General features: G+C 45.3%; 1 protein-coding gene across 1 annotated transcript in view; it reads left to right on the top strand.

The window, feature by feature from the left end:
* The first annotated feature begins 552 nt into the window (after positions 1–552).
* Positions 553–23,428, top strand: part of LOC115543056 (low-density lipoprotein receptor-related protein 1) — a 94,610-nt gene continuing 71,734 nt past the window's right edge. The window contains exons 1-3 of the mRNA XM_030355608.1: positions 553–1,110; positions 8,965–9,087; positions 20,542–20,679. Of these exons, the coding sequence (XP_030211468.1) occupies positions 1,038–1,110; positions 8,965–9,087; positions 20,542–20,679 (334 nt within the window). The 5' untranslated portion in view covers positions 553–1,037. The remainder of the gene's footprint in view (positions 1,111–8,964; positions 9,088–20,541; positions 20,680–23,428) is intronic.

The raw sequence follows: 23,428 nt of genomic DNA, 5'->3' as shown, positions 1-23,428 counted from the left end.
AGTAACTTATAACAATCCAACCATCTGTGATAGATTATATCACATTGAAATCGGTAAAACGAAAAGCTTGATTACCTGTTTGTGAGCCTATCATTTGCTATTATATATTCGGTCAACTGGTTTCCCAACAACCCCTCTGTTAAACCATTTACCAAAGAATGTAGGCCTACGTAAATTAACTTAAACAATCCAATACCTCACCTACATAAGACAAAGTAAGGTTATCATTTGAAATAAACCTTTAAGAAAAAAAAACTCTCAATATGTTTTGGGATATTAAACCCCATTGCTAGTGCATTAAAATACGCCCTGGCGATGGGGGCCTAAAGAACACGTTTCATTTTTCTTCAGGAACGTTCAGCCAACATGGCTGATGTACTAGGACCAGTGGCAAAGCTATTTTCTCTAACGGAGAAAATTCAGCTCAGCTGCAGTTGAAATATGAGAGAAGGAGGTGTGTTGACGCGTGCGCACACTCGATTCGCGTAGTTTTCCCATTTCCAAGCAGTCGGATTGGTGACGTCACGGGCCAGTGCATAGCAGCGGAGCCCCACAGACTCACCATCCACTCACTGAACCACTGGGAGCGATGCTGTTGGCTTGGCTCTGAGGACAACGCGTTTACTTTTATTCCTTTTTACTTTTGCATGGAGTAATCGCATCGCCGCCCACAGGGAAAGGGGGGGCTTATCTGGGACTGTGCGTGTTCAGTGGTGTGGTGTGGAGACCTCAGGATCGATCGGAGACGGTATTGTGTGCATCATGTTTGAATGCACATAATCAATTGGGACATATACATGACTGTGCAGCCGCACTCCCCAACGCCAACCCAGGCTGTGGCTGATATTTGAATACAGAAGCCAACCCAAAGCGTCTGGCTGTGCAGGACTGTTGGTGCGCTTCAATAGGCAATCGCAGCAGACCGATATAAAGGGGGCTCGGATGATTTGCTCGCTCAGATTGTTCGGTTTTAGAATCGTATCCAACTTTTCATTTATTCCTTCATAACAGCAGTGCCGTCGGGCATTGCTCGGGAGATGGCCATGAGATTGCTCTTCGTGGGACTTGTTTTCTCCGTGGAGATCCTATCTCCTGTTGGAGCAGTCGAAGGTAAGATCATGTCTTGCATTGTGATAGTCTCGCCAGAGAGAGAGAGAGAGAGCATGCATACTTCCAACAGTGATCTGTGTGTGCATGGGCCTTCATTCACCAGATGCAGACCAAGCGAGACAAATGGGTTACCTTTTAACACAACGTGTCCAACAATGTGGATTGGCTTTTATTGGATCTATTACCAGATTAGTTTATGATAAAAAAAAAAAGGTGACACGCGAAACAATCCAGTCTCCTGGTTCGTTTAACCTCGATTTTGAGTTATATTTTATAATCCTGAAATAGGCAGGTACAATAGGCCTGTAAGAATGAAAGGCAGTAGCTTTCCACCACTGCAATACAAATGAAGAGAGAATCGGACTCGCTGGCGGACTCGAGTTAAATCGAGACGCTTTGTCACCGACTGGGACGGAATGGCCAAGATCCATGTTCAATGATTCAAGATAGAAAGGGGTTTTAGTGTGAACGCTCTGTAGCACAAATTGTATCCATGTTAGGCATAATAATGCAACCAAATGACGTCGAGAGTATACAAAATTGCAAGTGTAGCCTGTGTTTATTATTATGAACAGGTTCGAGGTCTGTCTATTGTCTGTGTTTATGCCTGAATGATCAATAGGAAAGCCCCGTTAATTTATTTATTCAGGAATGCGGCGATGTTGCGATCGTCTGCGGAGATAGTATGATGATACCAGGCCCGATGTCTTTCAGTGACAGTCAAATTAGGTGGAATACTGCCAACATACGTTTTGGATAGTCGTGCCATAACCCCTATGGACCCCACTATGAGCTCTGTGGGGTTGGTTGGAGGGGCCGAAAGTTATTGGCTTTTCTTTGTCACTGATCGAATGTATTCTCTACCGCACTATGTGCATGTAACAATGCGTGAGACTTAGGCTACTTGTATAAATAAATCCCCTTGCGAATTTGTATCCATTTGCCAGTTGACCCAACCACAAACTGGAACACCGTTTTATAGGGTTGTCTTTTATTTGGACTGTTATGTTGCTGCTGTGACTACAGCACAGTGTTGAAGGAAACCTATACCTTCTGTAGGCCTACTGCCAGTACCCACATGTGTCATTGTCAAGGACCTCTACTTTAAATGACTAGATCAGATACTGTGAAAAGAGATGACTCACAACAGAGCTGTAATCTTCATAGTTCGGCCTATATGAGTCTCGGAAGTTTGCCTACGTGTTTTTTTTGGGGAACTGTTATTTCTTGTTCCTGTCCCCATTGTTCCAGTCGGAGGCCTAAAGAGCTTGTGGTATCTAAAGAGCACTATGGGTTTAATGTAGGCTTAGGAAGAACAGCATAGCTTAGAAAACGATCTCTGAGTCCCTCCCTCCATGCAACATCTGGATACAGAGAGGCCATTAATCCAGAGAGAGAGAGAGAGAGAGAGAGAGAGAGAGAGAGAGAGAGAGAGAGAGAGAGAGAGAGAGAGAGAGAGAGAGAGAGAGAGAGAGAGAGAGAGAGAGAGAGAGAGAGAGAGAGAGAGAGAGAGAGAGAGAGAGAGTATGGATCCCAGGGTGGAGAGGCGAACGCTTCCTCCAGAACTACCAGAGGGGCCGTGCCTTCCCCCAGAGAACCATTCGAGAGTCTCAGATAATCCTACTCCTAGTAGTGGCCTCATGGACTTTGTTATTGTGCTTTCAAATGGACGTCATTTTGATAGCTTTCATTGAGAAATGACACACGGATAGAAGGTGTGTGCTGTCATCTACCATCCATGTGCTGACTCAGACATTCCCGAAAATCGGATGCAAATAAGTAGGGGCCGTTATGGTGGAGTGCTGAAACATGTGGGAGGAATGGAAGTAATGCTGGAATGTGGAATAAATATTTTTGCCCCCCCTTCTGCTTTAGAAATAGGTCTCACAAAAGAACAACATTGGGCAATGTTTAAAAAAAAATAACTAACCATCGGTCTTGTGCCATTTTCTTACTAGAAGTGTATTGTGTAATGGTAAACATTGTGGATCTGAATCCTTGAATCCTGAAGTATCTGTTTTTCTCCTCCCGCTACTTGTACAGAATTCTAAGATTAAATTGTGTCTCGCTGGAAAAACCCAGATGTACATTAATATGTCTCCATTGCACATCCATTGCACATCTCCACAATCGGGGACTTGACATGAAAGGACCCTTCTCGATGGTGAATTGCTATTGTGTTGTGTAATTGGCGTTTTCTGGTCGCCATATCACTGTTTACTCTATTTAGCTGCTAAGACCCACAAGCAGCGGTTTGGATGTCTGAATAGGATTGTGTGTGGGGGTGTGTGCTAACACGGCTCTGGGAGTGATTGCGTTGCTTTAGGTTATAAATGGTCTGGTTCCCTCTGTGGTTCCAGGATGTCTCTAAGCTAAGCATCCAGCCCACATCTCTTCCTGTCAACCAATTTATGCAGTCACCCTTTTGAGAGCATTAGAGAAAAGCATTGAAAAGTTGAACAAATCGTCTAGGGGCCGACATGAAAAGATCAGACAAAGTATATTCCGTTGAAGAGGTCGTCTTGCGTGACACCTTCTGGCTGAATGTATCAACTTTTCATATCTCTGATGGTGAACTTCTCAGATGATGCCTCAGGCTAAACCACCAAGCCTGCGATATCTCTTGGGACAAAGAATGACGCGTGTGTGTCTGTGTGCGTGTGTACGCCTCAAATGTTCCAAGACTGGCCTTGTGCTTGACTGGAGAATCGATTAAAGACGGTTTGAGATATAGGCTAAGGTAAAACGATTTCTCAAAACGTCTGCCATGTGTCTGACCTGTCTGCCTTCATCTGACTCACAGCCACTGCACTCAGTCCTGGGGGACTGTGGCGTGGTTAAGGTCGACACATTTTTTGAAAGTTGGTCCCTCACGAAAGGCGTCAGGTTAAGAATGCCTACCTTTTTTTAATTTACCTTTCACAATCTAAACATGTCGGCTCACATTTAGGCTGTGTCACATTAATCCATACAAATTTATAAAGCCCATTTTGGGCATTGTATGTATTGCATTTTCTGGGAAAAAAAACAGGAGGGCTTATAACCAGTAGAGGAGATAAGAAAAATCCTTTTGTAGCTTAGCTAAATAATACAGCTTGGTTACATTTGGAATGTTATTCTCCCACTATTTGTTGCGTCTCCTTGCTATAACAGAATCCAGCCAGAGAAGCTTCGAGAGCCTTTTCATTTGCAAACAAGGTTGAGGCTGATTTGCTTTCTGTTTCCGGAACAGCTCGATCTGGCCTGGCTTTCCCTAGTTGGGAACACAGAGAGCTGCTGCTATGCCTCTTAACGCAGTGCCGAGGAGGTCTCTGCCCTGGCTCCATGTGCTCCGGTCTGCCATTCACTCTCTTTCTTCCTTTGTCTTAACCTTTGTTTATGGCCTGCTCCTTTCACATGCTGAGGGGGAGTTATCAGGTTAGTCAACCCCGTGCCCTGTGTTGGACTGGGACACACAGTCAGTGGGTTTACGAACTCAAACGTCTGACTGCTATGTTTTGGTTGCATTCAGCCGACTTTCTATTGACTTTCTGGCCTATATAGTGTTGTTATCTTTAGTAATTAGATGCATTTTTCGAGGCCCGAGCTTATGACGCTATTTCCTGTCCCTCTCTTGTTTAAGAACCTTACCCTCTTAGCCTATTATAGTCAAGTTACCCCGGTTGTATCCCCATAGTCTTGGTGGTTCCAGAAGTCATTCCTTCTGAATAGTAAATGCTCTAGAAAAACATCCGAGATTGATGAGTTCCTCTGACCTCCATTCTTTTCATTTATTTTTTCTGCTAATTCTATCTTTAAAAATACGTGACATAAATTTACAAAACATTTGTACAAAAAGCACAAATTCGTTATTTTATCTCTGGGCTGGGCAGCTACTGTGTTCTGGTAAGCCTGCTAAAGTATCTATAATGTAGGATAAAAAAAGAAGATGATAAAAACCATGATGTGAAAAAAACCATGGTGGCTGATGTGCTATCACATCAGCCACCTTGATCTTCTTGAGGGCTTAGTTCACCCATACTGTATTAGTAGGCCCTCGGTCTATCCTCTATTGATGGCCTTCCAGATGATCCCCAGGAGTCTGGGTTTGGTTCATGCTCATTCCATTCTGATGAGAGCAGGGTTCTAGGCATGTTAGGCATATGTGGTTCATTCATTTCATTCAGATTTATGCACAACTCTGCCCTATTGATAGTTATTCTCAAAAAACACTTTTGTTTCTATCTCCATGGCCAATAATGTTGGGTATGACAGTTATTTGTATGGGAAATTCTTATCCCAAAATCTGTATCGGAGACCATGTGTCCAAAATGAGACACGCCATCATTATGTAATTGTTATCACACTTGTCTAAGACTGAGAACCTAGATATACCCTACAAGTGTAGTACCCTTTCTTTAACATCCAAGTCAGAATATGTGCAATCTCTGCTCTCCATTAAAACGTGTCTCATATTGAATCAATTAGAAAGTACTAGAATGGGCTGCATGGAGTTGGGTTTGATTTGGGCAGAAGGGATGGCCATATTCTTTGGAGGGGTTAGAAGAACTGGGCCAGTGCTGTGTCTTCACTTTGCATGTTCTTACAAGGGGGCTTCAGAGCTCTGTTGCTGATGGAGAGTCGGTGGCACAGCCATCAATCAAACACAAACATCTTTTACGGCCTCTTCATCTCTTTTTTTCTCTTCTCGTCTATTATAACCTGTCTATCTAATTCACATATATAGCCTATCTGATTATTAGGCAGACCATGAACTGCTGTTGAATGAGTTTTCTTTGCTCTCTGCCGGATGGTGTTGTTGAGACAGTCTCCTCTAAAGCAGTCAGGCAGATGTGTGAAAAACCCTCCGCTTCTCAGGTATTGGTTGGACAAACATTATGACCATTTTTACAAAGAGCGTCGGCCTGCTAGCATTCCTGGGCTTCCAGTTGCCTCTGCATCCACATCTGATGCTTTTATACCGAGGCTCTCCCCTAGAGGTATTCTAAGTGAAAACGGCTGGCAGAAGTACAAGCAGCCACTTCATCAACATCCAAAGGAACGGGCCCCCCTATCTGTGGCTGGAAATGCCAATTGACACGCATTACTTTAAACATCATCAGTTCTTCTTTATTACGTATCATTTTATTGGTTTGCAACAGTTTTTTTTTCCTTTTCTTTAAGGTACACAAAATGTCTCATTTTTGTTTTTCACGTTTCAGCATTATCATGTACTGGAATTCTGAACTCATAATATAATATTGGTTTCGGATAGCAGTGATTTTTCATTTAATTTAATTTTGAGCAACACAAATGTGACATGGCCTCAGACATTTTAAACAAAATCAAACTTATATTTAACTCATGAACCTGGCAACCGTTTTCTATTAACTTTCTCTTGTATAAAAGACTGCTTTCAAGGGGCTATTCAGCTTTTATTTGAGGAGCTTTGTTCAAAGGGAACTCCACCCCAGAAAAATACATTACGTTCCGAGAGGCAACTTCAGAGTGTTTGGACAAATGGCATTAGTAGTCACTACTTGAACTTATATGCCTTACACAAGTACTATACACCCAAATAGTTAACATCACTGGGCCATTCCGCAAATTGTCAGATTTGGCTTCATGTCTTTTTTTCTTTAAAGGAAACCAGGCAGGGGGCGGCAAGTTAGCAGACTGAATTAACAATTCACATCTCTGTTTGAGATGTTTCAGCCCGCTGTGAAAGAGGACTGCTATGGTGGAAAGTCGCCGGTCGTTCCCCTAAACCTCCAACCTCTCCTCGGCCACAACCTCCAATTAGCCTTCGAGGTTCTCCCCTTTGTGGTTCCTTCAAGTTGGCTCGTAGAATAGTCATGATAAAATTAGGAGCCCACAATGTTTCATTTCCAGTTTCACGCCAACTTATAGGTAACGTGTGGCTCAGCCCGAGTCACTTTACGGCCAGCCCGGCAGAGACGGGCGACGGCCAACACACAGGGGCCTGTTGCGCAGTTCAATGGCTTCACTCATTGCACAACCATGACTCGGCCAATGAGGCTGTTAGGGTGGCTGTGTTTGTTGTCCAGGCAGATTAAGAGGCAACGTATAAGCACAAGCACATCCAATGTGTTTACAGGCCTACGCACAACATGTACAGGGGGCACATTGGTGAGCTAACGGGAAGCTAAAGTTAAAACCCCCTGGCCTTGGGGCGAAGCCTCAGGAATGAGAGGGAGAGCCTCACTCCCCTTCAGCTGAACCTCTCGTCCCGGGGAATGGACTCTGTGGATGTCTGAGTCCAATCATCTGCTGGACTCTATCCATTTTATAGATCAACCTTTATCGTCCCTTCGGCTCAACCTGTAAACCTGAGTTCGACCAGCTGCTAAAACGTTTACCATGGCCCCCGTTTGCTGGTCTTTACTCACTGAATAGGGTCCTTCAACATTTCCGTCTCATGAATTCCTTGTTTTTATTTATGGAATGTTGTTTAATATTGCAAGCGGACATATGGCTCTTAATTTCAATATGGCATTATTCATATGAAGATATTCCATATCCTTGTATTATATCCATAATAGGAAACCAACCTCGGTAACCCTTCCCATTGTGGGTGTGTTTTATGAAAGACAACGCTCACCAATGTTTGCCTCGTCTTTACACATTCACCCGTCTAACTTCCTCAGCGTGACGCAGTGTGACACAGGTTACAGGTCCACAATGATACACCACCCCCGGCCTCACGCACTCTCTTGTGATTTCAGTCACATCTCGGCCCCCTTGCGGTGCACTCCCTCCCCCCCCCCCCCTCCCCCCAAACACCTCTCTGCCTGCCAAACACAGAGAGGGGCGAGTCACCCAGGACAAGAGGGGCCTTGGTCCCTGCAGAGAATTACAATGAGACTGCCAGCACTGTCCTTTCCAGCACATTACCGCACTCCAGTACAGTAACAAGAACCGGATACCGTCCCATTGGGGCTACATTAACCGTGTTCCCAACCATAACCCCATTATCTCAATACACATCATTGGCGAGAAGCCTATTGCGTGCATTTACATTTGAACTCCTTTACATTTGAGTTCAGCTCTTTTTACCACGTTGAATGGCAGATGAACGCCACTCCTGGACACAAATTCGACTTTGATGACATTTGGGCGACACTGACTGATGTGTTACTGTGGGCCCAGCGTGCTGACGCTGGCTGGGAGGTGTCCTGCCTGTTGGCTGTTTTGTGGCTGCTCCATTAGTGGTACACCTCGACAATCCACCACGGGGTATTGGCCAGAGCCACCACTAATACCAAGCAAGGCATTCTCTCGTGGTTTAGATAGTGATTGAGGGTTGTGTTATGTCTGCTCTGCTCAACATAAAAGCCCCTCTGTGGTAAAAGTACAAAAAGAAGAAGAAAAATGTACTCGATAATCCAAAGCAGGCTTTAGACAGAGATTCAACAGTGATCCGAAACTCCGAAAGCACAACTATATCTATGTATGTAGTATAACTATATATTGTTATTATATATTTAGTATATATGGTCGGAAACGTTTACCATTTTTTTTAATAGTTTTTCTAGAATTGTCCCTGTGGTTCCAGAGTGCATGTTGACCCGTGCGTGTTCCTCAGCCCCACTAGGATCTGCCTTCCTTGGCTCAGATTTGGTCAATTCTATGTTATGAACGGATCAGACGGGCTGCTTACGGGTTTTTATTATTTCAAGTTTTGCAGGACACGCATTTATGGTAACTCCACTTTAACAGACACAGGGTACGCTTCTAAAGATGCCTCAGCATGACATCTGGGAGTCGAAAGCCCTTCAAGCGTGAGTTGCTTTCGTTGCTGACATCAGCATCATCCTTATCATTATTCATTTTTTTTTCCCCCCCTTCCCTCAGCTCCAAAGACCTGCAGCCCTAAACAGTTTGTCTGCAAGGACCAGGTCACCTGCATCTCCAAGGGCTGGCGCTGTGATGGGGAGAAGGACTGTCCAGATGGATCGGATGAATCCCCAGACATCTGTAAGTACGCCTGGAGACAAAGCGAGCTGCCACAACCTTTACACCCTCAGGGCCCCTTGAGTCTTTGAACACTTTCTTGCTGAGTGTGTTCTACTAAGGGTATGGATTTTGCTGTTCTTGGCTTACCTCTCTCACCTTGAGATTGTTAGGACTTTTCCTTCGATTTATTGTTTGGGTTTAAGACATTGTAAACATCAAGCCCTCATTTTTGTTGAACTTAAACTATAGTATGCAGTATACATTATGGTATATGGTGTAAGTTGATCATTGGCATCCTTTCCGAAGAGTTAGGGTAGTTTAGGTCAAACGACGTGGTGGGTTTATGAGCCCTCTACGTCTGAAGGACCAGGAGCTGCAGGACTGTCCCCCGGCTTCCTGGCTGAATTCCAGCTCATTAGGCACTGGCAGCCATGTTTAGTCTGCGTGGCTTGGGGGGGCTGGTGTTGGTGATGGGCGTGTGATCTCCAGTCCCAGCTGCTCACATCTGCTCTCCTCCTCTACATGTGCCACACCTTGCAAGTGTCACGTCGCACACGTTCATTCACAATCGTCTGGAACCCAAATCTGAATGCAAAACACTTGTCATCAAGGCTTTTATTTTGTAATTTTAAACTGTGGCTGAGAGCAGCCTTATTAGCACTATGTGTGATAGTCTATGTGTGAAATAGCTGAGGGGAAACAGATTTATTGCGTTGCTATGTTGTTGAAAGGACATTAAGCAACACTCTGGTGTGAAATGCAGAACATTCATTTTGGTTGCAGTCCTGATTGTTGGCTTCGTCTGCTGAATTGTAATAATAATCAAATCTAATTGGCTGCAAAGATATGTTGAAATTTAATTTGGGTTCAACTGAAAATGTTTCTCATATCAGTACAGATTTTGTTTATTTTACTTTGATGTCATTCAACATGTTAGTTATAGGGCACTTAAAGTTATGTTTCTGAAGGCAGTTTTGCTTTATTTTTTGCATACATGTGCCCTTAATTTGAACCTGATAATCTATCAAGTACACTGCAGCTGTTACATTTATTTTTTCTACAAATATATATTGCCCAAGCGCAGTATATCGGGTTTCAGCAGATCATCAAGATGTGCTTTGCTCAATTACCCAATTCCTATTAGCCTTTTGCTGGCGCTCTTCCTATAGAATACGAGTCACATGATTCATCTGTTATTGGAGTCCAAAATTCACTTTTCACGCATGATCTGTTTCCACGAGTAGCGAATGGCTATACATACTGTACTTGGTATGGTATTATGAACTATATCAATAAAGTTTGGTATACCAGGGAAAAGTAAGATACTTTGCATTGAAGGTAACCTAGAAAAGACAGAGTGCAGAACACTGTATTGTTCAGAAAAAAATGGTCTATCGTAAGTATTTACGCGAGTCCGAAATATTGGTAGGAACATTACAAGATTATGATGTTTGGTTGGTTTGTTAAAGATGGGCAATGCACATGGCGGTTGCCTTCTGGATGTCTTGGATATGAATAAATGAATGTGAGCCTGATTAAGATTTGTAAGAAATACTTAAAATGTCTCTTTCAGACAAGATGTGGGAGTAATTTGAGGTCTGTAGAGTGGATTTATCTGTTGGACGCCCGAACAACAACATTTGAACATCCTTAATTTCCCAGAAAGAAAGAAATCTTTCTGCAGATAAAGTAGACTTCATCTTTATTCTGTGGTTGTTACCCAGTGTCCCGCACAGTTTATCCATCATCTGAGTGGTCAGGAATTCAGGGAGGCAGCTGTCAAGGGAGAGGACTTGGGCCTGCTGAGATGGGAGGGAATTGGCATGCAGGAATAAAAAACAACATAACAAAAATGATGCTGAGGATTGAGCAATGCATGCTGTGTCTCTCCCGTTTCTCCATACAAAGGGCTGAGAACGATCAGAATCACTGGATTGGTTATTTTCTTCTATAAAGAAGAAAATGGGGCATCAGAGAAACATAGACATAGTCATTTCAATGGTGTATTTCTTCTTTCCTCTGGGGATATTTTATTATTAGAGTGGTACTCTATCATAGCATGATAGTTGCAATATAAACATGAAGGTATGAAAATCAAGATAATCGATTTAGAATGAATATCACAGATCTGTTAACTGGGCATGGTAAACGAGTATGGATAATCAATACTCAATTAAAGTATGCAGATGAGCTCTAAAGATCAATGAAGACATTTCTAATAATGCCATTGATTGTCTCATTGAATTGGGAACTGTTTATCCAGGCTGCCTGTGACTAGCTTCACACTGACTGTGGTTTTGCTTAGACTTTCGCTTAAATAGGTTTTATGGTGATAGAAATCTGTGTGGCGTCTACCAAAAATGTATACTCAAACTAGCTGGTAGGTGTCTGGAGTGTGCTTAGCCATATTTCGTAGAGCTAATATGGTTTATCTGGTTCTTCCATCCCCCTCCGTCTTCCTGTTGACTGATATAGACATGATGCGTTGGGATTTTCTTTGAATCCATTCTTATAACGAACATCTCTAGAGCATCTGTAGTTTCTTGTGTTAGGATTGGAAAAAGCAAAGCTTCAAAGATGAGCCGTTAAATGACTGGCAATTAACCATTGTTGGTTTGACTGGAGGCAGAGATTCATTTCAGGTGAATGTCACCTTTTGGGTTTACAATGGTCATAAATTTGCCTGCTGGCATACACATGGGTTTGCTGAGCGTGTTTGGTTTCGTCTGAGTCTTTGATCCAAACCTTTGCGCCGATGCAGGAAAGAAGGCATACAATTCAGTGTCATAGCGTCTAGAGGCCTAATTGCACTGTCATTCCCCTCAAACCTTTCATTTAGACTGTAATTATGTTTAGGAGCTAAAGACATGCTTCTGTCAGAGTGCTTAGGCTGCAACATGGAGTCGCATCAACTTTTAACACACTTTGTTTAACACAGTGACTGCCAATGCCAGAGGACATTGCTGCATGAAATCATCCTCTCTGCCTTGTAACACAAGCTGCAAATGAAGCCCTTAGCGTAGCCTAGGAGCTGTCCTTCATGAAGGCCTTAGCGTAGCCTAGCAACGGTCCTTTATGAAGGCCTTGGCGTAGCCTAGGAACTGTTCTTCATGAGGACATTAGCGTAGCATAGGAACTGTTCTTCATAAGGACCTTAGCGTAGCGTAGGAACTCTTCTTCATGAAGACCTTCTTGGAGTCACAGCCAGAAGTTTAGGGGAGGTGCATGCATCTGGGGGATGTTTTCGTACAGATGGGATCTACGTGACCAGTTGAGCTTGAGGGAGGTAGGGGTCCTGGCATGAGGCCAGCTCCTTAAACAGCCCTGCCCCTCTACCGCCTGCGTTGTTCTCTTTCCCATAGCCCCGGTGTGCTCAGATCAACATCAGTAGGGGGTCTGAAGAGGTCTCTGTGAGCAGGTGTGACCCGGCCAGCTCTACTTCTGCTCCTGAAGGCCGGCTACTGTCGCACGTGAGAGATCAGAAAGACTGCGCATCAGGGAGGATTGCGGTCCCGTGACGGTCGCATGGGCTGTTCCCCTGCCCTTTTTAAGGCGCGTCTGCCAGTCGTGCTCCACTCCATTTTTTTTGTCACTTGGCGTACGTGCGGACAGACCGACACACACCGGAAAAGCAATAGATATCCAAAGAAGAATGGAGTTTGTTGAGACATATCCGATCTGACACTATACATGGTCCCATGAACACGGCTGATTTGCAATGTTTTCCTCCCCCGTTTATCTCTTCTCTTTTTCTAAATTTGCACTGTTTTTATGTGTATTTTTGAACCGTGTAGTTGATTGGCGTCTACGTCTATGCACAAAATAAAGCATTATTTTGGAATGTACTTGCTTTTGTTATCTTCAATTTAATTGTAGTAGGCAGACTACAACAACATTGTCTAAGCACAGGTGGTATGTGTCAGGTGATCATAATCATGGCTATAGAAACTATAACTACTGGCCCACAAGCTATTGGAGAAGAATGCACCTACTGCCCTGTCTCAGATCCAAAACTATATATGCTTGCAGCGTGACATGGTGTCTAGCTGGCATCAGACACTGGGCTGTGCCTTTACTCTGCATGCCTTTTGATTGTTTAGAGATGCGCCATTTCACCTCAAAATATAAACACAGGCACGTGCCTGTGTTTCTACGCACGCATACTCCCTTATCTCTGCTTCTAATTATTTCAGGGCCCCCACCTTTCTGCATATTCCTCACTCTGTATGCAAGAGTGGCTGAGTTTGTTTCTTGCCATAGGTTAACCATGCAAATGTCCATGGGAGGATTTTCAAACAGGGGGAGGCGTAATGCATCAGATTGATGCAAATCTGCTCCTTTTGTATTCACACCCCATGCTAATGTTCCTTCAGCAGAAGAAAATGACCCCATTACTTTAAGCAATTAACACTTGAAAATGCCTGGTCATGATCTCGTTCTCGAGTTCTCTGCAAGCCCTGTTTGGTTTTCATTTGGTTAACCTGGTTTATCCTCAATGTAATGAAAAACGAATTATGCAGAATGCTTGTGACGCAACCGGTCACAAGAGAAGTTCATGGTAGTAGGTAGTGCAAGTGATATAGAGTTGCTGTTCTATTGCATCACATCCCAAACCTGTGTCTTGCTTAACCACAAACATAGTCTATTACGGGGGGAGCAAGACCTCTGAAGGCCTCCGGTGGTTGGGGTACTTGGCCAGCAAGAGCAAGGCATCTGACAGCCTTTTGGGGGGGGGGGTTGTGTCCTTGCAGCTGGGAGGTGCTTTTCTATCCATCTCCTGGAGGTGGTCTGGCCTATCCCTTGGACCCCCAGCTGGGGGTCCAAGGGATAGGCCAGACCACCTCCAGCTGGTGGTCCGGCCCAGCCCTTTGACTGGCCCTGCTGACTGTCCTTGCCAGACCGAGGGAAGAGCCGGACTGTGGAGTTGGGGGAGTTGCAGCAGGGAGATATGGCCTGGGAAAGAAGGGATGATCCCAGAGAGGGGGGCTCTGTGCCAGAGAAAAAAATTCAGATTAGTACTAGTCTGTGGCTCAAGAGAGCGAAATGGAAATGTCCAGTAAAAAGGATGATCCTTCCTTGGGGAAACGTCTGCCTTTACAGTCTGCAGGATCTTTCATGATGGAAGCCAGTGGCAGAAGTCACAGGAGGAAGGGGCTCAAAGTGAGGGCGCAGGTTAGGGTTGGTGATGCTCCTCGTCCTCGTCCTCGTCCTCGTCCTCCTCCGCCTCCCTCTCCTCCTCCCTCTCCTCCTCCACCTCTACCACCTCCCTCTCCTCCTCCTCCTCCACCTCTACTTCCCTCTTCTCCTCTACCATTCCTCCTCCTCCTCCTCCTCCTCCTCCTCCTCCTCCTCCTCCTCCTCCTCCTCTACCTCCCTCTTCTCCTCTACCACTCCTCCTCTACCTCCCTCTTCTCCTCTACCACTCCTCCTCCTCCTCCTCCTCCTCCTCCTCCTCCTCCTCCTCCTCTACCTCCCTCCCTCTTCTCCTCTACCACTCCTCCTCCTCTACCTCCCTCCCTCCCTCTTCTCCTCTACCACTCCTCCTCCTCCTCCTCCTCCTCTACCTCCCTCTCCTCCTCCTCTACCTCCCTCTCCTCCTCCTCTACCTCCCTCTCCTCCTCCTCTACCTCCCTCTCCTCCTCCTCCTCCTCCTCTACCTCCCTCTTCTCCTCTACCACTCCTCCACCTCCCCCTCCTCCTCCTCCTCCTCTACCTCCTCCTCCACCTCCTCCTCCTCCTCTACCTCCCTCTTCTCCTCCTCAGCCTCCCCCACCTCCCCCTCTGCTCCCTGCATTTTGGTGCCTTTGTCTCCACGAAGCCGGCAGAGAAGATAATGTATTCCTTCTTTTTGCTGCCCTTCTCAGATCTCAGTCTTCCTCGTGTGCACCGTCTTTGCTGCCAAATGGTTGTCTTGTCACTTTTTATTTTAACCCTTTCTGGAGTTTATACCTGGTGGTGACTTTCAGCCATCCAGTACACATTGAAATGAGACAAAACAAAGACTGGAGATGTGTTAATTTACAAATGCACGCACGCACGCACGCACGCGCACACATGCACCACTGGTTATATATGATTGGTGCACTGTTGTGTAACCTGTGTATTGGTATGCTGCAGATCGCTGTCCCCCTACTGGCTCCCCTGTAGCCCGGCGTCTCAGTGAGGTCATTATGGGCTGTAAACCACGGTCGGCCTGTGTGCTAATGGGGGCTAGCAGAGGCTACATCCCGCCACGTCTATGTGCTCTCTACACTGCCTGGATCCCCCCTGTAACCCCCAAGGCCTGTCTTGGTGGACCGCCCCTTGCCTGGTCAGCCCTCGCAGGGTGGAAGAGTTTATTAAAGCTGACGGTTATCTGCAGGGGAGTCATGGGCGTCCGTGGAACCCCCCAAGGAGGGGAAATAACTGCTTTTATGCCCGGGACAAAAGATTGACAGGGGGTCCAAATTTAAGGTCATTACATAAGCAATAGGACGGTGGGGGGAGGGGGGGGGTGTTGCGGAGGTTGAGGTGACGGAGGCACACAGCAGGACGGGAGGTGGTGGGTTTCAACGTCACTCAGACTATGAAAGCACCGGAGTGTCTCCTGAAGGGAGTCCCGGGGCCTCACGGGAGGTGTCGCTTCCACGTGGAAGGTACATTGGTGCCCGAGGGATATGTAAAAATGTGTCCTTTTGCAAATGTCATCTTTCACTCCCAGATAGGGCATTATAAAGGGTTTCTGCAGGGCTGAACAAAGTCCCTGACTGCGTGTTGTCGTCTTTCTAGTGGGATTGTTTTTGGCTGGCAGTATGGTTAGAGGTGGAGAATATGACTAATGTAAGTGTATCACACTTCCAGTAATACGCGGTGGGAGTGTTCTCCCCACCATTACTGTTTTATCATTGGATGATCGCTCACTTGCGATGTGTAATTTATCACCTCTCTTTATCATTTTGTAGGAGGAAAATATCAGGATAATAGGCTAACGTCCTTTTATGGTATCTTATGGTATTTTATGGCCATAAAAGTAAGGTTGCAGCAAGGTTGGGCTTTGAACCTGAATTAGTTGTTTGCTCAAGTGTTGGGGGAGGGGGTGGGGGGTGGATGCTTTCCTGTGCTCTGTCTTCGTTGGGCTCTGTCTGGAGATAATCTCATGGCACTGATGGAGGAGGAAGGAAACGGCTGCTGCAACTATGAAGTGGGTTATTAAAATGAACTGCCAAGAACTTCCTGAACTGGAGAAGGGCAGCCACCAGGCCAGCGACTGCCCTGGTGGTTGCATTTATTTTTTATTTTTAGGGTTAATCATTGCATTTGGGGATACAATTAGATGAGGGTAACATGCCTGTGTATTAGAAATATCCCTTATTATTCTCACACTGTTCATTTCCCCCCCCCCCTGAGAAGTGGTAAACATTGCGGCTTCTGCACTTTGTCTGACTGTTACGGAAGTAAATTTTGAGCAAAAACAAGCCTTTTTACTCAATTATTGAGGGGCGTTCTCGGTGGGTAGGAATAGTCCCCCTTGCTCGGACTTAGATTTTTCTAGCTAAGCAGACTTAAAACCAGTATACGTACATCATTGAACAGTCTAAAGCAAAGGGAAAAGTCAAAAAAGCATGATATCACCCCTTTTTAATACCCTGTTGTTCTTTAATCGGTTTAATTCAGCAGCTCTCTATTCTGCCGTTGCCGCGGTATGACCGTTGGACGACTCCTACCAGTCGTTGCTCCATTACTCACCATTGTTACCTTTCTGAAGACCTGTTGCAGTGGAGCGCTGCCCATCAAGCCTCCTCTACTCCTCGTCTCCTATTGTACCTCGCTCTCTGTCTATACTTGTTATCCGTCTTTTGTCTTTTTCCCAAATATTTGTGCCGCGCCGGGCCTCGATGGCGGTGTACGAGGCACGTTCATTTGCTGCGTCCCATGACGGGTTTAACTTAACACCGCTTGAGTTCACACTCTGCAGCCAAGCGGAGGATACATTTTATTCCTTGTTTTGAAATCCCCATGTTGGTGGGTTCATCACGAGAGGAAGGCCTACAGGGGATAACTGACTGCTCTGGTGTTTCTCCAGCATTACAGATGTATTCACGTTACAATACCTCCCATATGTTTATATTCCTAATGGGATGTATTTTAATTGATATCATTTCATATTAACAATGCCATTTATACTTTTAAGATCTCGCGATGTGATTCAAATGGTATTGCGGCGAGCAGCGCGGGAAGGACGAGACGGGAGCCCAGGTTAAGCGGTTACGCAACTCTCGCGCCCCATACACCGCACGACTACGAGAGTTGCCTTTCTTTTAACAATGACACACAACACACAGGGCACAGCACACCCAACCAACGTACGTGCAATTCTCGGTAACGGTTGCCGGCAACACTACACACAACAAGTAAACACTCCACAACACACAACTACACCCTACCGACCACACACCCCACACCCGTTAACCCAAACACAAAAAGACAATAAAACCCCTTTTTCCCAAGTCGCCACAGTATTTTATGAATTTCAGTAGAGATTTAGAAGATCAAATACAGATTGCAATGCATTTAGGTCATAGTATAGGAGATTCTCATGTTGGATTTCACATAATTTCACTTCACCGACTCGCAGATCTACCCTCGGCCTATGAAGGTTACATAAACTGCTCCATTCAGTGTGTGTGAGTCACTACAGGTGTGAAGGCTTACTTTCCACACACTTTCCTATAGAATCCTAACCAATAGTCTTCCAACTTTATACCTGCACCCAGATCGGCCAACATTGCTACCTGTTCCATAGGTTCACCTGGAGAGAACCTCTCTCGCTCCCTCCCTCACTCATGTTTTTCTGTGTGTTTGCTGTATTATCTCACGGACCTAGCATCGTGCTATATGCAAAATACAGTCCAGGACTTCTCATAGTCCGAAACTGGACCCAATCTGGGCCCAGCCCATACCTTGTCTTACTTTTCTAGTTTGCAAGACATTCTCTATTGATCAATAAATTCTTTGTGGCATTGAAAATACACCTTACACTGTTTCCCCTAGAATTTTTTTTAGGCCCGGTGGTAAGAGCTGATAGTGTGATTTGTTATACATTTTTCACGGGATGCTAGAGTATTTGTTGGTTATTTCCATATAAAACACTTGCTTAGCCATCACAGGTTGATAATGATTCAACACTGACAAGTGTTGTGAGGAGATAATGATCTCCTCCCTCTGCCCCTCTGACTTGTTCCTCCACACCTGTCACTCGCCCTTCTTCCCCACCTGTACTCTCGTTTGGCACCGTGTTTAGGAAGAACCTTGAAATACCTTTTTGTCCTTCATCCCTTTTACGTTTTTTTGGTGGTGCCATGCTAATGATGATATTACTTAATGCTGTCAGATTGTCCGTTATGATGGGGCATCATCTGCGCACGCGCAACACCGCATTTTTTTTTTTTTTTTTAATTATTATTATTTTTTTCTTTTTTTTAAATTTAAAAAAAATATATATATTTTGGCCGGTTTTTGGCCTGGCGGGGGCGCTCGTTGGCCTGGCGGCCCGCCAGGCCTGAACAATGGTAGGGGAAACACTGCCTTAGTTTGGGATCAATCACAGTGATCCTGTCCCCAGACGCATACGGTTTTAGTGTTTCTTATTTCCCGCTCATTATTATCGTTTTCCGGGCGGTATTAACTGCTGAAAATAGTGTTTGTCTTGTTGCTGCTGAGTTCAGGCATTAACGTCTAGGGCTGTAACGATACACAAACTCACGATTCGGTTTGTATCACGATTTTTGACCCACGGTTCGATACATCCCACGATTTTTTGAAATTTAAAAAGCATTTTATTTAAACAACACTTGTATACCAATTAACTTAATGTAACATTTAATAACAAATAATTTGGAACACTGAACAGATTTGAACAGAAAGAATACTATTAAAGTATAGCTAAATGAATAAAGAAATAACGTGTGGGAGGATGCTTTTTTCAACTGTTTGGTTGGTTTAGTCAAATATCCTTATTAGCACTACTTATTAGGCTATGTATGTAGCTTAAATAATGACATAATCAGGCCGTATAGAATGCAACATGTTTAATAGCCTAACTTTCAATAGATGGAGAAAAACCTGAAGGTCATGAACGTCGCAATAACGAGGCGTTACGAGTAGCATGTGTGTGCGCCAGAATGGCAATGTGCGTATGCGTGTGTGAGTGACGTCAGCGAGTGAGTGGACGAGCGAGGAGAGCGAGCGGTAGCGCGTGTGTCTAGTGAAGAAGCGAACGAGTCCGGTAGAATAAAGTACCCATCCTGTCAATAATCGGTGGCCGCTTCATTCCGACCTATAAGCAGACAAACTGCCAGTCAAATCACACAAAACACTAGAGACAGGATCACACAGGCCCCCTCTGGATAAATGTCGTTCATATCGCATATGAGCACTTCGACGGCTGTGGAGAAATGCGATCCTCCGTAGCCACGGAGGATTGCAGTCGCATACTTACGGCATCGATAGGAGGGGGCGCTGTCAGCAGACTATTATCTAGACAAATTATTAGCAAATTTCAATCGGACAATTTGACCGCAGAGTTAGAAAGGGCGTATCGCGCTTCTGCCTTCTCACACCGCGAGACAGGATCGTGGCTTTGAGTATCGCGATTTTCGGTTTGATACGCGTATCGTTACAGCCCTATTAACGTCACATCATAGTATCTTGACTGTCTTGAAGTTGGATGCATTTTGCTTAAAAGTTGTAAGAGTTGATTTTAAGGTTATGTTTTCTTTTGCCAATCGTTCAACACCTCCGGTTTTAAAAACAAAATCTGAACCTTTTGAGGAATAAACCCTGGTTGATGCATAACATGCATTTCAAGATCCTATTTATAGGGTGCATGCCTGTTTTCGTTTTGAGTTCTAAGCAAATCCCTCATGGCTACCAGTCTGTCCTCTAGACGGTAGACTGCATATCTTTGTCCCTGAACCAGACCAAGACAAGTGAGGAACCGTTGCGTCTTTATCGAGCATCTGGCGGCTACAGATCCGTTATCAGCGGAGTCTGGGATGTGGCATGGTGGACTAGATAGGACAGAGAGAATGCCTCTCTGACAGTCTCCCCCTGTCTCGGAGACGGATGGGATTCAGCCAGAGGGGAGGGAAGGTATGGGAAGGTCAAGGTCTGTGGTTAAATAAAAAATCATCATGACATTACTTTATTTTATCCTCATCACTGTACCCTTTCCAGTTTTCCTGGAGATGATACAATGAGAATTGAAAGTGTGAAGCAGTTATCATTTAAGACAAAGTTGATTCATAACTCAATTGACCATTGAGTCATGGACTTGACTCAGGGTTTGGCCTCTGGCTCCAGGATGCTAGGAGGCTGCTCGCTGGACTACCCTGCAGCCAAGCAACTGATGCTTTTTGTGGAGTTGTTTGTTTCCAGGTCCCGCTTTACATGCTTTATGAATCCACTGGCTTAACCGTACCTTTGGCCCTGTTTCAGGTACGCACCACAGGATGAACCAGTGTCCCGTGAACGAGCATGGCTGCCTGGACCCAGACGTGTGCATCCATCTGAGCAAAATGTGTGATGGGGTCCCTGACTGTTCCGAAGGCTGGGACGAAGGGCCTCACTGCAGAGGTAACGCACTCCTTCACAACCAGACACAATTACATGTAAAGGGGTTTGGGGAGGGGCCTCACTGTAGAGGTCATAGGTCATTTTAATGTCGATTTTAAATGGCTCTTACACACTTGATTATATTGTTATTTTTTTCCGGTCACCAATTTATGCATTGCACGGCCTTACTTTGCTTGCAATACAATCTAAAGTTGTGATGTTTGTTTTCGAGCTGGTTTGCTAAAGAGGCCAATGTAAATGACAATAAACAACGACTAGCCAATGACATGACACAATCACAAAGACGCGTATGGTGCGTTCCATCTGGAACGCACCATAACACACTCCTTTACACCGACACATGTGCATGTAAAGGGTTTAGGGGAGGGGCCTCACTGTAACAAACTCCTTTGCACCCAAACACATTTTTTTACGCAATGCATTCACAATGACTGAATTTTTTTTAGAGTTCTGGGGTCAGTCGGAGAATCTGTCTTTTAATATCTGTTTCTTGCACCACCACAAATGATTATCTACACAAAACCAACTTCAATGCCAGAGCATGGTAATGTGTAGCCATTATGTTTGCCCGCATTATAAACCTTTGTCTTGCTTTTGTGTGGGAAGTGTCATTAATTTCTATCAATAAGCCCTGGCTTCAAGGCCTGTTCCCTCAGTCCTTATGGAAGGAGGAGCAGATTGGCTTGGATGCCAGCAGAGAAGAATCCCGTCAAACCGTCCTGTATTAATTGCAGGCCTGCAGACGCTGCACGTGGAGACCCTAGAGTCTGTCTTTGTTGGAGCAGACAAAGGGCTCTACTTGCCGAGCGTTTCTGCAGTCCCTTGCTCAGATAGCAATCTATGTTCGTCCTGTTGGGAGAACCGCCCTGAAATGTACTAGGTTGATCCTGCTGTCTTGCTGTGTCAGAGAATTAATATTTATTTAGGTTTTAACAACAGTGAAATCAGTGCTGCTGAATTTGGAATATTGCATCAGGTTGACAAATATTTGAGTGAACCCTCTGCTGCCATGAAACAAAGTCCGGTAACAGTTATGGGTCTCCTCCCAGTGTTCAAACAGCTCATCTGCTCAAGAATATTGCAGCTGTTCAGTAATCTGTTATCAATGCGGAGGGAATCATTGTCAACATGCAGAGAGTTAGTCTACTTTCACGTTTGGTCTGTTGAATTGAACATGTGTGTGAGAACATTTCACACACGCGCACGCACGCGCACGCACGCACACAAGCGGAACATGCATATTCTGAAGTACACAGCTGTACCAACCAAAACAAATATTTATTCATGCACACACAGATTACATTCCTACATATGTGTCATGTTCAAAACACAAGCATGTATGCATTCTCACTAATGCACACCAAGACTTGCCTATTCTGGAACCAGACACTAGCATAAAGTCAAATAAATGGTGTTTCCGGGAACATCTTCAACCCATGTTTGGCGGCCACCCCCTGGTCTTTGACCCCGTATCAGAGACGGCTCAGCTCCAGCGGGTCTGCCGCTCCACGTTTTCTTCAGTTTGGCTTGATATCGAATTGCTGTGATGTTTTCGCCCAAACAGAGCATCTCTCCATTTCAAACCACTAGACTGGCCCCCATATTTCTACACTTGGCCGGCTGATTAGCTCCAGACGTTGGGAGGTTAATGATGAAGATGATGTTGAAAAATTATCTGCGGCGGGGATGCAGGCTTATGAGATGTGTTATCTTGGTAGTTGTGTTGAGAGGCGCTGTCTGAGACCCCTCCAGATGCCTCCTGCTGTTGCAGCAGCCATCACTCCACCAACTTCTCAGAGTGCGCCTTTGGCTGGCCCAGCGCTGGTCTCGTCTTCCCCCTCGCAAGCCGGCGCTTTTTTCCAGCGCGTGTCCGAGGTCAACCCAAAGTCATTCTCCGTGGCCGCGCCATAGCCGACCACAGGCTCTGGGGGTTTTCGTTGACCGCTGCGGCTGCAGTTCCTCTCACCTGACTCAGTGCTGCTGACGGAGCAGGCCGTCTGGGCCGGCACCAGGGCTGGAAGGCTCCACTCTGTTGGTCAGGCGGACAGAGTTCAGTGGCTTGATTACCATCACAAAATCCATCTGCAGCCTTTCAGACCTCAACCACCTACCTCTACAGTGGTGGTGCAGTACAGACCAGGAGACCGAGGTTTAAGGGTGACACCACATAGGACGAACTGATGTCATCTTGGTAATGAGACGGCCATCCGATCCCCTGTGTTAGGCCCCCGGGCCTTTGTTATTGTAATTGCTGTACCATCCCACGCAATGTGTGTTGACCCCCAGGATTCAGCCTGAATAGTACTGTACTGTAACGGCATGGGGACAGTGGTTGATCATAGTTGTATGCATACTGAAGTGTTGTCACTACAAGGGGACAGGTCTTCATAGTAATATGTTCAATGGTGTAAGTGTAGTATTGTCATCTGCTGCATGGGAAAGGTTGCATTCTGGTCATTGCCTTTATGCCGTTTGGTGGGCAGGAAAGGGGGCATGGTTGCTGTACTTATATATTCTCTTGCCCCCCTCCTCCCCACGCCACACAGAAGGCCCTGCTTGATGGACTCGCCAGCGGCTGTATTGTGGTCTACTAGCTCTCCCTCGATGTACGAGGAGGTGTGGAAAAGGCAGTTTGATCTCCATTCTGCAGTGGCTCCTCAACTAAATGGGATTTGATACTCTTTAGGTGTGACTAATAATTTTTTTAAATTATTTTGCTATATCTATTGTATTGTAAAGAAAGGATCAG

Source organism: Gadus morhua, chromosome 1 (genome assembly GCF_902167405.1).
Source record: "Gadus morhua chromosome 1, gadMor3.0, whole genome shotgun sequence".
NCBI lineage: Eukaryota > Metazoa > Chordata > Actinopteri > Gadiformes > Gadidae > Gadus > Gadus morhua.
The sequence above is the reverse complement of the archived record's forward strand: the minus strand, read 5'-3'. Positions and strand labels throughout refer to the sequence as shown.